At 40.2% G+C, this 15,822-nt stretch overlaps 1 protein-coding gene across 2 annotated transcripts; it reads left to right on the plus strand.

Moving 5' to 3' along the window:
- Window positions 1–4,540: 4,540 nt before the first annotated feature.
- Window positions 4,541–14,007, plus strand: HRG (histidine rich glycoprotein). Of its 2 annotated transcripts, XM_048315115.1 has the most exons (8): window positions 4,541–4,828; window positions 6,582–6,689; window positions 7,659–7,746; window positions 8,246–8,412; window positions 10,095–10,211; window positions 11,721–11,807; window positions 12,445–13,027; window positions 13,127–14,007. In XM_048315115.1, the coding sequence occupies exons 1-8, from the start codon at window positions 4,631–4,633 to the stop codon at window positions 13,540–13,542; spliced, it is 1,764 nt and encodes a 587-aa protein (XP_048171072.1). In that variant the 5' UTR covers window positions 4,541–4,630; the 3' UTR covers window positions 13,543–14,007. The 2 variants fall into 2 exon arrangements, with proteins under 2 accessions (XP_048171072.1, XP_048171071.1); XM_048315114.1 differs by having other exon boundaries at window positions 12,445–14,007.
- The last annotated feature ends 1,815 nt before the right edge of the window (window positions 14,008–15,822 follow it).

The following is a 15,822-nucleotide window of genomic DNA, read 5'->3' on the forward strand; positions in this document are numbered from 1 at the left end:
TAGCACTTAGTCATTAAGACTTCAAATCCTGCTGCTGATTCAGCACCTTTATGCCAATCTGTGAGTGGGCCAGCACTGCAGCATTCTCCCTCCAGCACACCCACATGGGCAGTCTGGTCTCCACACAGTGACTCTCTGAGACAGGACTGCAGCAAATCCTCTTAAACACCTGCCCAGGTAGTGCTGAACCTCTCCATCTTCTGGCCTGGTCTCAGCTTCCAGTCAATGTGAGCAAAGCAGCTGGGCAGTAACACACCTTGTGTCCCTCTAGTCCTCCCAGGACTCTGAACTGTTAAGTACTGCTCCTCCTTATCTGGCAGAAAACAGGCCAGTGACATAAAGAAGCCTTCATCCAGTCACTAGAGATGAGAAGCAGATGGATTTGGGCAGACAATTCCCAATTCACTTTTCAATTTTGCTTTACAGTTTCTCAACACTTATTGATCTTATATCATCCATTAATAACTTGTTATCTGGGCAATGTTCTGCTAAAATTTGGTCGTCTGACATTTATTTGAAAAAAACATTCCAATTTCACACGAACAATGTTTTTTATTCAGGCACAGATAAATGATAGTCAATGACCTCCAGGACTGCCGACCTGTTTATCTGATATTTTCAAGCCTTTACTTCAGCATATAGGTGAGGCACCATGAATGCAAAAAAAGGGACAGTAACATTCAAAGGAAACAGAAGATTTTAAAAAGCAAGACCGATACATCAAAGTTTTTAAGATAGGTTTTAAAAACAAGATTTTTACAAAAGAAACTAAATATAAATTCTATTTGTCTGATTTCAGAACCTACCTATTGCAGACACTTCAAAGTTAAGCATTTTCTTCTGCATCTCTGAGATGTAGAACTCCTTCTGACTCCATTCTCAACATCAAATTCTCAACCTCACCTTTTCCCCCAGCCTCTCAAGGCCCTCTGCAAAAAGGTCAGTCTTTCAACATATCCTTACAGTCATCTTTACAATTAGACTGTTTTTTTCTAAAAAGCAATTTGTAGCCAAAGACACTGAGGACAAGACAAGGAATACTGACACCATTTTTATTCCATTTATTAGTCCTTGAGGCCTCCTAAGCAATGAGACTTCTGTAACTACATTGTCAACCTGCTCACTTGACAGTTTGCCTCCTCCAAATAGCTTTTGAACTTAAGGTCTCTTTGACTGAAATTTGATAGACAAGGTGATGAAACTTCTACAAGTTTGATAAAACCTGGTGACTGGTAAAGAAAAATAAGCTGCAGGCAGAGAGGGGAAGCTATAGCTGCAGCTGCTGCTCTGAAAACCATAACCAAAGCAAATTTGTCTAACATTGCATTTGCATTGGGGGCATCCTGTTTATACCCAGCAGATAAAAATAAGACATGTCACATTTACGTATTTTTCCATCCTACTTGGGGGAATTTCTGTTAAGTGCAGAGCCACCCCAAGAACTGCAAATCTTTTCTGGTTTTTGCATCAAGGCCACCAAGCTCTGAAACTCTGGGGAATTTCAGACTGAAAAAAAGTACAGAGAAGCCAGCTCAGAATTCAGCTCTAAGCAACTAGAGCCACACATGTATGTGTTAGTTGGGCTCTGGCTTGGGAGCAGGAACAAGAGCAACTGCAGAGCAGCACAGTATGAGATGGGAAAGGCCTTGCTGCCTGCACAGGTGACCAAGGTGTGCCATGGGGTGACACCAGCCTGGGCATGAAGCGCTCCTACAGAAGGCAGAGAACAGTCTGCTCAAACCAGGGATATCTGTAAATAGTTATGGCTGTACTTTAGGGAAGGAGGAATTGGTTATTGCATATCATCTCCTTTATGTGTCATCTCTCCTTTTCGTATCCCTCTAGGTTAAAGTTATATTTACTAAGCATTTCATATGGAAGATAAGCCTCTTTTTGATGTGTTCTCCCAGTGCTCTGGAGAGGTTAGGATGGATGTTTATTACCATATCCTTAAAGTTTGAATGTGGATCACCTCTTACTGTTGCAAATCAAGCCTTGGTAAAAGTCATAAATGAGGTTTTGATATGCTACACAAGAGAAATGCCATGTTTGGATAAATATTTCTATTCCTTCCAGTAATCTGTTTATAGAGATAGGTTCATTAAAGCAACATGCAAAACTTACAAGTAACAAATATAAAAACAAAATAAGTTTTTAAAAAAATCTCAAACTGAAGAAGTGATGAAAATACATTATCCTGACTTAAGTACAACCAATATTTAATTAACTGCTTTTACTGTGCCTGGAGTTTTTGTCAATGCTGTACTTTTATAATAGAGTCCAATCTTTCTTTTCCAAAGAAATCAAGGACAAAACTCTCTAGAGTGGGAACAGAATCTTACTTTACTTCTGCAGTCAATATTGAGGGAGTTGCACATTTTCCACTGTTTATTCATACTGTTTCAATTTCATACATAAAATATACATAAGCTACGGTCAAAAAAATGATGGGTGTCACAATGAACAACCCAGAACAGAAGAGGAAAAAAAGAACAATCTGCAAACAACAGACGGCTGAGGGAATTATGTTATAAATCACCTAATTCAATGCCTTTCACTGCCCATTTGAAAAAATTAACCAGTATTGTAATAAATGAATTGAGGTACAATTTGGAACACAGAAATGATTGGAATATTATTTTTAACTGATGAGATATATTTCAAATGTCTTTGATTATTTACACAACATTTATTTCACTGTTTTTTTTCCATCTTCTGGAAGAGATTCTGAGTAATTATAATGAAATATTATAAAACCAAACCAAAAGAAACACCCTATTTCATCAGAACGGTGGTACATCCAGCCCAGTATCCACCTCTCCCAGTGGCAAAAGACAACTGTGGTTAGAAGAAGCTTATGACCTGCCCCTCTCTGCAAACCATTCCCCTTGTACCTTTCCAGCACCCAGAATCATTGTACCAGGGACTTTAAAGGGTACTCTTCTGCTTAGTCCTTCTAGTATCCATGTAAGGACCCACTGTCCATGGACTTTTCTAAGCAATTTATGCCCCCAGTGACAATGTGTGCATCCAGATCTTTCAGTGGCAACAAGTTCCACAAGCTCCTCAAGTGGCAGGACTATTTTTAACCATTTTAAACTCACTCATGACAGTTTTTAGTGCCCCTGGCATTGTAAGATGCTACATGTAGCTTATCTACTACCAGAGAACTGTTAAATGTGTCCTGAACTAACCATGAACAAAATCTACTGCTTCAGCTCAATGCATTTTAAAATACGATTTTGTAGACATCAGACATGCTAAGAGGTGGAACTTTTTAAAATAAAGATTAATGAAATGAGGTAATTGTTAAAGATGATTATTCACTTTATTTCTGAAGGTTTCTCAAAAAAGAAAGTAAAAAAACCCAAACCCTTGAAGGTCAAACACGTAAACCCAAGTCATAGAGTCATAGAGTCATAGAATGGTTTGGGTTGGATGGGACTTCAAAGATCATCTAGCTTCCAGCCCTCAAGTCAATTATACAGCCAGCACCTTTTTCTGTGAGAAGCTAATCCAATCTTCACATCAGCCAGGATTTGGAAAATTCCTCATCTGAGTCTGACCTTCTCATTTTGGACTCACTTTGCATTTTTGTATTTTCTTATTCAGTGTTTGAATTTTGTATTCCATCTTCAGCCACTCCCTGACAAGCAATGACTGCCTTTTAAGAATGCCTTAAACGATCCTGAATAAAAGATTTTGAATACAATGAGACATCTCAGCCTTTCTGCTTAGGAGAGGATATTGGCATATCCTTGAAAGGTATAAATCTTACTAGGTACTGCATTATTTTATGAAATACAAAAAGAAAAATCACCAGCAATTCTCTAAAGAAGTCTATGAGAGCTACCACAGCCAAAAAGCACACAGAACTGCTCAGGTTGAGAATGCAAAGGCAGCTTTATGTCACTTCTTGCCATACCTAGATTACATGGGTATTGGGTCAGTCAGTCCCTTTCTAAGTACCAGTCTGAAATGATGTAAAACTGATAGAAATCTGCTCTAAATTTTCTTGAGCTGGAGGAATAGCAGGTACTCATATAGAAGCTGCAGACCACCAGCTTGCAGTGCCCCTTGAGCTCTATCCCTTTTCCACATCTGAGTGGATGCTTTGTTTCCCTTTCACTAGTTGCCTGCTGGTTAAGGAACTGTGAAAACAGGGATATGGATATAGCCGTAATTTGACCACAAATATTTAGGCATATTTTCAGTTCAACTGTTTTAATAGTAAACAGCAGACCAAGATTGTGTAACATCTGCACACAGAAACTGGACCTTCTTACTGCCAGGCCCAGCCTTACACTGTTAGAAGTAAGAACTTTCCATGGTAAAGCACCATTGCACAATGCCTGCTGAAAGAATCACAAACAGACCCTTTGATGGATAGTCCAGAAAGTGTTATAAAGCCTACTTTCCTCAAAATCTGCTCAATCACGATATAATCATTTACTTGCTGTTTGCAAATGTTAATCCAGGGTCAAGGTAATGGCTGTCTGACATGACACTTTAATTTATATAAAACCATGCCCTTTTAGCATTCATTTACAACTTTGGTGGGCTGCTCTGATTTAACAGCAGGCTGGCTTTATCGGGGCATGGGCACAAGTGACCTAACACTGCAAACAAAATGCTGCTTCTAGCTTCAGCTTTTTTTCTGACACTACTGCAGTGCTCTAATGCCCAAAACGAAACAAGCATTACCCCTGCAGACTGTAACACCATTGAAACAGATGCAGGAGTGGCCCTGGATTTGGTCAACAGACATCGCAGAGATGGCTATGTTTTCGGTTTATTCCGTGTTGCTGATGCACATGAACTACATTTAGTAAGTATCAACTTAAAGGCTGACTTACACAAGACTGTGCTTTTTAAATAATGAGCCAGGTCATGAAGAGCTTAGGTTTATTGCTTTCACTAGAACAATGTTGATGTAATCCAATGAATCAGCTGTGATTTACACTGCCTCAGTATTCATTTGTGCATGATTTATTGCATGTATGCTCGATTTCAAACAATGCTGAATGGCCTCTCTTCTCTTGGTCGGCAGGATGTTTGCTTAAGAGATGCTCTGAACAGCTTTATACAACTCTGGAAATTAATCTGTCCTGTCTGCTGTCTGGTTCAGATGTTATACTCAAAATTTATATTCAGAAGGTTTCTTTAATCCATGAATGTCTAAGATTAATTAGACCAATGTATCCTGTAAGATTGGTATTTTGTTATTATCTTTATTTCGGAGATAGCCGGATAAACTGGTGGAAAGGAAAAAAGGCAGAGGAAGTCGAAGGAGTTACTACTCTGCAAAACAGGGGAAAGACTGGATAGAGAATCCCTATCAGTCATTTCCTATTTCTTTCTTATTTCTGTTTCCTAGAGAGGATAGCCAATGACTCCCTAAATGCCAAAACAAATCAGTTGCAGAAAAAACAATAGAATAAAAATGTCTTTAACTAGTACATGAAAGAGACCAAGGACAGGCAGATTTACTAAGCCCTATTTCAAAATTAGAGACAATGCTAAGATATACAAATATTTCAAAATCAGTGTTTAACATGGCACTGGTGGACTCGCACTAATGAAAATACTACACTAATCTGCAGCAATTCTTTGACAAGGTCTCATCTATACAGAAACACTCTGAAAAAGGAACCTGAATAGATGGAGCTTCATAAAACCTGAGGACACTTATTCACAGTGAAGTGAAAGATTTGTATGATTTTATCTAAATGACAAAATAAAATACGTATGCGTCTATTCTGAATGTCCATACAAGGGCTGAATAAAGTTTAACTAATTCATTCTAAAACTGTTTCTGTGGGCCACAGAAAATTCTTAGCACCACATCCCATTACACTGGCATATAAATTCAAATTTTAATTTTCCTAATCCTATTTTCTCAGGAGACAGAATACACTAGAAGAGTTTCAGAGTTAAGGCTTCTGATTTTGTTGGGATTATTAGAGTTTTGTTGCATAACTCCCTAAATAAACTGAGCAGGAAGCAAAGTTCTGAAAGAGTATCTGGTCACTAAGGTAATATGGAATAGATGTAGGTACATAATTGGCTGCCTAGACAACTGATGTCCTCATAGAACAGAATGTTCTATGGGAAAATCAGAAAGAGGGAATGGCAATCTTTTAACACTGGTATTTTCTCTACTTGTTGGATATCAGATTAACAACAGACACTTCTCACAAGTTATAAACAAAAGGATAGGAGGCAACAGTTGTATGTTGCAGGAAGGGAAATTCTGACTACATATACAGCTAAAAAAAATCATGGAGAAAGTGGTTAAGTACTAGAATGGCTCAGAGAGGCTGTGGAATGTCTGTCTTGCTGATACACAGAATGCAGTTGAAACTTTGAAGTTCCAGCTTTGCCTTGAGCAAGTGGCTGGGCAAGATGACCTCCAAAGGTCCCTTCCAGCCTGAATCCTTTCTGTGCTTGTCAGCTCTGAAAAATCTTAATAGAGAACTGGAGAAGCTTCATAAAGATTAAACATATCAACCTCAAAAAAAAGTTTCTTTCAGATCAAACTTCTTGTCTACAAACTATTTTTACTTGCACTTCTCTTCCAGGGAAATTCATCAGTCCTCTACCTAACTTTGGATGTGCTGGAAACGGAATGCTCTGTCTTATCCAGAAGACACTGGGAATCTTGTGAATACAGTGACACCTATCCAATGGCAAGTAATGGCATCTGCACTGACTCATACACCAATAATTCATTAACTTGACCTTCATCTGAACTGCCCAGAAATTTGTGCCACAAAATCTCTCAGTGAAGACTGGGCTTTAATATGGCACATTCTAAACCCAAATCTATCTAATTCTAGAGTTGTTAAACATAAGCTAAAGGCTTGGGAAAGGGTTGACTCTCCTAGTAAGTGTAGCTTTATTTAACTAGTTGTCTCAAAGGAACTATACTCCACATTCCACTCCTTGTAGCAGAAAATTTAATGTTTTAAGGTGATTTGCTGACAACTAAAGGGCACTAGAAATTATTTTTAAGCATGTTCCTAGTATATGAGCCAGAAATACCAGTGGTATATTTTGTCAGTTTTCTGTCACAGCATTTGTAGTATGACAATGTGAAATATTGGTAGTGTCAGTACGTGAATGATATACAGCAATACTTGTCCTTTCTTCTTGCACTCCAATGATGAGAACTCCCAGTCAAAAACTTTATTTAAATAGGAGAGTTGTGATACTATGACAAAGGACAAAGCAGGAAGACCAGGAGGAGAGAGGAAAAAGAATTTATTGGGTTTTTCTTAAGGGAGAAAAGGAATGGATAAAAAGGTCCATCCACTTTTGATAAAGATTCGTGTAACCTGGCATTCTAACCTTCCCTGCCATCTAGTATTATCTTACTCTAAATAAGTATCAGGATGACTAAGAAGGCTGGTTCAGTTTTCCATTGTCTACTCAATCGTGCAAACTGAGAATTAAAATAAAGGCTCCTGTAGAGGGAGATCCCATTTTATCTGAAGACAAATTTTGAGTGGTACCTGATCAAACATTCCATTAATGACCACATCTGTTATTCTTAGAGGTACTGCACATTAAAAGGAGGTATAATTGCTATGATCGCCTACATCCAATTAAATCCAGGGAAAATAACATCATAATCATGTATTCTTTTTTCTTCTCAGGACTTTGGGCAATGTAAGATTATCACATATACAAACCATCTGCTGAAGAAACCTCAACTATATGGATTTAATTGTACATTTAGTCCAGGTAAAATAACCACTGTTGTAAGCCAACACATATCTCAAACCAGCCCTAGTACCAAAGTCTGTACACCACCAGTGTATGGTAACCGTAACAGATTCATTCATCTGCTTGCAATTCATATTTTAGACAATTCAAATGGAATGTTAAGAATGAGTAATAGAATTAAGGTTACCCTACTCCACTAAACCAGATGTCAGATGATATCACCATTTCAGTCCACCAAAATATGATAATTAATATCAGAACAAATGTAAACTCTGAAAGACTGCACATTTGGGGTGGTAAGATTCTAAGGGGATTTATAAGAATACTCATTTTCATGGGTTTGGGGGTTTTTCACGTTACAGGACAAACCCATATTTGTGGAGTGTGGGACAGGTATTTCACTTCCAAGGAAATGCTGCAATTAAATTTCTCACTATGAGTTCACATTAAAGCTATGGGCACACTCCCAAGAGTGTTAATATCCACTGTAATATTAGTAAATTATTTGTTTTCACAGTTCCACCTGACTTAGTAGAGTGCAAAGATTGTCCTGTGAAACTTGAAGCCTTAGAAGTTACTGAGCAACATAAAGATATCGCTGCAAAGGCCCTGAAGAAATTCAACAGTGAAGGTAACCACACAAACAACTTTGCTGTGGATAAAGTTGAAAGAATTTTAAGGATGGTAAGTCACATTTTCTCCTAGAATTACTTAGAAATGATACATTTTTGTGAGCAGCTCCAAAACTCGGTGCTCTGGTATAGAACTCAAACCCTTCTAGGATCAGATCTACCAGCATAAATCATCTGTTTAAAGTTGAAGGTCCTAGTTTTGCAAAGACTTGTTACCAACTTCAATTTAGGTGTGTGAAAGCAAAAGGATTTCTCATTTGCTAAAAAACTATGACAGTGTGATGGCATTCAGAATTCAAAGCCTTCTTTGTGTACATATTTTAATTTTGAATGCCTATTTACCTATCATGACATACATGAGTTTATTTAGTACTGAGCAGACTTTGAGATGGACACTTGTGTATTATCACAGTCACACATTTTGTCAGTTGAAGACAGACAATTTTTTACTCCAAGAATATTTAGCACATGGATACAACACACAGTGGAACATGCTCAGCATCATTTTGGCTCTTGCTGCAGAGCAAAGCAGCACTCTGAGGACAGGAGGTGAATTTGTACTGTAACTCTTGAAGAACTTTTCGGTCTGGTAAATAACTCCATATCTAAGTGATGTCAACATGAAGACCTATCCTTTGGGTGATTTGAAGTATACTTTAGAACAAAACTTCTTGTAGGTAGATACTGGAGACATTCACTTAAACAGCACAGGATCATTCTGCCAACATGTGTCAGCTCAGGACACCTCTATAATGAGGTCCCATGGCTCCCACCATAATACATGTTGATCTTGGAAACTGCCTAAATGATAGCATGCCAAACCCACCTCCCTGCAGCTTTTAATATTACTCAGAAACCTGACAGTGTTCCACACTGCAGCTCTGTACACGATGTATCCCTACTGCCATTTAGAAAGGGATTGTTTTCACATTGCCTGGGTTTGTGTGTTTCTCCCCAAACACTATTTCCACACTTCGCCCTCTTCAGCTACAGCAACACTTCAGATTGTACCACTGGATTTTAATGCTCAGAAATGATGAATTACAATAAAACACCAAACCATAAAGTATGTGCAGCACTTTTTACCAATTTAGTTAAACCAGTGAAACTCGTGTGCACACATGCTAAGGACACCTTCAACACAGATTTGAAATAAAAGTACTGCTATAGTTGGAAATTAAAATGAAACACCTCTTTATGGATTTTAATAGGATCACAAAGGTTTTCTCCCATGTTCCTATGGAGTAAGGCCTTCTCCATAACTAATGCCCTTGACAACAGAGAAAGCAACATTCTCACAGTAACTGGCAGAATTTCACCTCAAATTAACATCAGCACTGTAACACTATGTACTCCCATCACTGGAAAGGGGTGCTTGCCTTCCAATAGATCTCTCCACTTTCACAGGAGCAGCAGTTCAGTTTAGGGAGAAGACTCTAAGGACACTACTTCCTAAAAACACAGGCTGTAAAAGTAACAGATTTTATAACACACACATACTAAACAAAGAATTAAAGAAAGCATTCATGGAAGCTGTAAGGGTGTGAAGCAAGTAAGGTATAAATTATCTAACCTGCTTTCCTTGCTGAATGTGCATGAACATTTGAACAGGACAGGTAAGGAAAGCACAAGGTGGATGGGATTTTGACAATAAGATGAAGAATGGTTGCTTTGAAAATTACAGGACTTTAAATACACCTAGTTACCACTTCTTCTTTGACCTCTTGGTTTCAGACTGCCTCCCGTGAAGGTCACATTTTAGGATTCTCTATAAAAGAGACCAACTGCTCCAAATCTATGCAGCAAGCAGATCAAGCATTGGAATGTGATTTTCTGCATGACTGGCATGCTGTAAGTAAAGTCTTAGAATGAGAACTGATACAATGGGTGGTACCAGGAAGATTCTACCAATATATTTCCAAGTGTTTCTCATAAGCATGCACCCAAACTCAAAACTAAAAATCTAGCATGTCCAAGCCTAGATCCTAATTTTACAGCTGCTCCTTTGTCTTTTATAAGGAGACAGTCTGAACTCTCAAATCTTGAAGTAACTGGAGTCTGGCATATTAAAGGCCTAGAGCTTTTCAGGTTGTATCTGGCTTTTGCACTCAAACTGTGGCCAACCCCTAGCAAATCATTCATGCTATGTCCATAAAAACTTTTACACTAATATGAGTCATAGATCCTGGAAAAAAAAATATGTCTTATGTCATCCCAGTGAGCTCAGGGTCACTTTTTTCTCCTCTGTAGCAGAGGAATGGAGAGTGGAATAATTTAACTCGTCTGCAGAAAACTATCCAAGTATTCTCCTCACCCCACTTTTCCACTACTATAATAGTCTACACCAAAGAAACAAGGTGTTTTAGCTAGGCAAGATTTCATAATTTCAGAATAAATTATTCCCCAGAAATATTGAAATAAATAAATAATGAAATAAAATCATGGAAAAAATCAAACGTAAAATTTTTGGTTTATGTACATCCATCACCTTCTCTAGCTTTTTATACTTCAGAAGACTGTAAAAGGTTGTGAATTAACTGGTAAGGGAGCCACGAGTTCACTAGAATGAAGCACAAGGCAGATGGCTGTGGGGGTTTGAATTCTGTTCTCTGTGTTGCTACTGATGCTGTTTGTGTGTAAAATGCCATTAACATTTGTAGTCACTGATCATAATGGGCTACTAATGAACAAATATCCAGATAAAGCACCCAGTACAGAGAGCATACAAAGAACCCATCACCTGAGTTCTGTGCTCTTTCACATGAGCAATTCCACACATGACTGGACAGCAGGAGAAAGTCACAGCAAACAGGGTGCTAAAGGAAGCGATGCAAAAAAATTACAACAAATTACTTTTTAAAAAATAAATGGAAGAAAGCTCTGCCTTGAGCTTTGTCTGAAGCAGCATAGCTACATAGTGCCAGGTTTTGAGAGCTTTGAGCAGAATTACAGAATAGTCCAATGCAAACAGATGTTTGACAAGCAAAGACAGGAAAAAACCAAGGAATAAAAATCAGGCACCCACGGGTACCTGTTCTGGAGGCATCAGTAGCAGGCCAATCTCTTAGCCATCAAACGGGAAGTAAGATGGGGAGTAGTAGCCCTTTAAATGCACATGGCCAAATGCATCTAGAGTACATCACAGTCAAGAACCCTCAAAAACTGCACATATTTTAACCATTATTAATCACTGGCAAGCACTGGTTGGAAGGCTCAGGATCTGGCTAAGTTATGTGAACACACTTAGGTATCAAAGGAATAGCCTAACTTGTAAAACTTTGAACATTCAGTAGTTCATATTGACTCCATCACAAGAACTCAGATGTGCATTGTGGGTTTTTTCCCCTTTCTTTTGCTTAGCACACCGGATTCTGCAAAGCAAGAATTATCAGTGATGCAGATGAAACAGATGGAACAGATATAAGCTGTGAAATCTACCATCCCTGGGTAAGCACTCACCAATGGGCACATCTCTGGCTATATCCTCATGCAGGTTACAGCAACCTTGCTTAGTCCAGACTGGCAGATGATCGTAACATTTATGCCAATTTTCTATTGCCTGGGTGTGATGCAGCATGTCAGGACAGACTGACCTTAAAGTCCTAGGTCAATCAAAGGATGAAACAGAATTGAGCTGTCCCTACAACTCCTTCCAAGTGTGTCTTCTCTCAGTTCAATCACTTGACTAGGTGTAAGTGAGTAGAGATTGGCAAACAAGTTCAGAGAAATTTTACAAAGCAAGAGGAGGGGAGATGATCTTTATCATAACATACTGGTATTCCAGTTTATATTACAGCAGCTACTCCAGTCCGGATTTATTTTGTTTTGATCTATCACAAATATTTCTCAGCTGGTTAAATAATTTCATTTTGACATAGTGTAGCGTTTCCAGCAGATTTTCAGTAACTTGGCATTTTATTATCTACTCCTTCTCTTCTATCATGAAAAAATGCAGATTTTTTCCTCAAAGATCATGAGAGCTATGAATGCAAACCTACTAACTCCCACCTCTCTCTCTCTCACCAATTTCTTCTGCCCTATCAACACCTGATTAATACTTCCTCCCCAATGTTTTCATAAACAGCACCATGGCTGTGGGCGAAGAGGCAAATATTCAGGTCTGGGACATCCACACAGACATCCCCATTGTCATCATCATTTTGGTCACAGACATCAACATAAGCATCACCACAGACATGAATGTCCCCCCTCTTCTCAGTCCAGACCTGAACACCCTGAGCATAACCCCAAATACAGCAAGGAAGATCAAGACAGCAATGAAGAACTTGCTATTTCTTCTCCCCCTCCTCCCCACGATGAACCAGATCGCCACCACCCTCCCCACCACCATGGACCACCCTGTCCTCCTCCTCATGGACCAGATCACCATCACCCTCCCCACCACCATGGACCACCCTGTCCTCCTCCTCATGGACCAGATCACCATCACCCTCCCCACCACCATGGACCACCCTGTCCTCCTCCTCATGGACCAGATCACCATCACCCTCCCCACCACCATGGACCACCCTGTCCTCCTCCTCATGGACCAGATCACCATCACCCTCCCCACCACCATGGACCACCCTGTCCTCCTCCTCATGGACCAGATCACCACCACCCTCCCCACCACCACGGACCACCCTGTCCTCCTCCTCATGGACCAGATCACCACCACGGACCACCCTGTCCTCCTCCTCATGGACCAGATCACCACCACCTTCCCCACCATCACAGACCACCCTGTCCTCCTCCTCATGGACCAGATCACCACCACCCTCCCCACCACCACGGACCACGCTGTCCCCCTCCTCCAGGACACCCTCCTCATCACTGTCATCACTATCACAGATATCATCACAACAAGACAAGCATATCAGGAAAGTATTTTCCATGCCACATAACAGGAACTGTCTATCGCATCCCAGTTCTCAATCAGCAGGATTCTCTCACACCTCCCACTGCAAACTTTCCTGAGCTATCCCAATGCAACCTTTACTTCTCCAGCACTGGTGAAGGTATTCTCTTCACTGGCTCAAGACTAAAGGAGGCAGCAGAAGCTCCAGGCTTTCCAGATCACCCTACACAATCAAAATCATGCCCCGGAAAACCCAAACTTGACCTTCCAAAAATTTTGTCTTTATTTCCACATAGCTTTGTAAAAGAAAATTCTCCTCTGTGACCTCAGAGAAAGATGTTCCTGGTTCAAGAGTTTCAGGGGCAATCACAGTCCTACAATTAAGGAAAACAGCACATGGAGAAGGGGGAAAAGCATTCAATTTCTAGGGAGGAGAATCACTGAAAAAAATCATTAAGAATTTCAACCTGCTTCTTCATCCTGGCTATCTCAGGCTCCACTGTAACTGAAAGGCTCAAAACTCTTAGTCCCTCAGGTAATGTGAATGGCTAAAAATCTCCCCAGAAAACAATGCTCCTTCAGTTCTAACAAAAAGGAAAATTCCCTAATGGTGAAAATTGCCATCTAAAATCTTTCATTTTTTCATCATTCATAATTATAACATACTTCTCCAAGGAATCTGACCTAGAGGAAATTTGACTGCTTTCCATAAAAAGTAATCCATGACACTACATTCATGCTTCATACAGATTTAAAGAAAATAAGAACATGCAAGCATTTTTTTCTTGACACAGTTGCCTGTTTTGTCTTTTGTTTTCTTTACTATACATAATTAGCTATTAGATAGTGAACTAGAAATTATATTAAACTATTAAGCTATTTAGGTATTAAACATCCATGAGGCAAACCCTTGCATAAATTGACTAATGGTGTTTGGGTTACCACTGTTATCTAGAAGAGGTCTGAAAACAGTTAATGATTTGCAGTCTCACTGCAGGGTGGCCTGCACAGGTGCTTCCATTGCTACAGCTGCTGGTGGTGATACACAGAAATATTGCAGTCAAGGACAGCTCTTCTCAAATAGTTCATAATTGCTCTCAGGGGAAGAGAAAAGCAGATGCATGTAATAACTCTTTCATATAAATGTTTTCTTTATTGCTGAACCTTCCTCACTGGAGGAGGAGCAGGAAAAAAGAACAGTGGTGCTGCTTCATACTCCAGGCTCCATCAAGGTCGAGTCCATTCAGACTGTCCAGGGGACAACAAGCTGTTTCAGAACTGCTATGTCATAAGCAAGAACATGGATTAATCTCAAAAAAAATTAGTAAATTGCTCCTCCAAATAGCTTTTTAATGGCATAAAGTGAAATACAATGCAAAGGCTACATTGAAGAAAAAGAAACAAAATGAGGACTCAGTGTGACTGAGTGAGGGTTGAGTAATTTTTAAAAGTCTGTTATCATGTATGAACAGACTTATTTCTGGTGTAGTTTATTCACAGTCTCTAAAGTGCATTTTCTTTAATCAAAACTTGTAGCAAGCCCTGGCTGAGTGCCAGGCACTCACTTAAGCTGCTCTGTCACTGCCCTCCTCAGCCAGACAGGGGAGAGAAAATACAGCAGAAGGGTCGTGGGTCAAGGTAAGGACAGAGAGAGATCACTCACCAAATACTGTCACAGGTAAAATAGACTGGACTTGGGGAAATTGGTTTAATTTATTACTAATCAAACCAGAGTAAGAGAATGAGAAATAAAGTCAAATCTTTAAAACACCTTCTCCACCCCTTCCTTCTTCCCAAGGTTAAATTTACTCCTGATTTTCTCTACCTTCTCCCCCAGTTGGTGCAGGGGGGATAGGAATGGGAGTTGCAGTCAGCTCATCACATGTTGCTTCTGCCCCTCCTTTTTCCTCAGAAGGACTCCTTACACAGTCCCCTTGCTCCAGCCTGGGATCCCTCTCATTGGAGGCAGTCCTTCATGAACTGCCCCAGTGCAGGTCCCTTCCATGATGTGCAATCCTTTAGGAACAAACTGCTCCAGCATGGATGCCCTGCAGGGTCCCAAGTCCTGCCAGCAAACCTGCTCCAGTACAGGCTTCCACAGGCTCATAGCCTACACTGGGCACCCACCTGCTCTGGCGTGGGGTCCTCCACGAGCTGCAGGTGGATCCCTGCTCCACCACTAATCTCCAGGGCTGTAGGGGGACAGCTGCCTCACCACAGTCTGCTCCATAGGCTGCAGGAAAATCTCTGCTCTGCACCCACAGCACCTTCTCCCACACCTTCTTCACGGCCCACTGGGTTCTGCATAGCTGTTTTTCTCACATATTCTCACTCTTCTCTTTCCTGTTCTTTCCCAGTTGGTTTTTTTTTTCCCCTTCTCCACTATGTTATCCCAGAAGCACTACCACCAGCACTGATGGGCTCAGTCTTGGCCAGAACTGGATCCACCTTGGAGCTGACTGGCCTTGGCTCTGTCAGACATGGAGAAGCTTCTAGCAGCTTCTCATGGAAGCCACTCCAGTAATCCCCTGCTATCAAAACCTTGCCACACAAACCCAATACAGCAAGACACAGATGCAACACAGGAGCCAAGGCAATCCCAAG

Source organism: Corvus hawaiiensis, chromosome 10 (assembly GCF_020740725.1).
Source record: "Corvus hawaiiensis isolate bCorHaw1 chromosome 10, bCorHaw1.pri.cur, whole genome shotgun sequence".
NCBI lineage: Eukaryota > Metazoa > Chordata > Aves > Passeriformes > Corvidae > Corvus > Corvus hawaiiensis.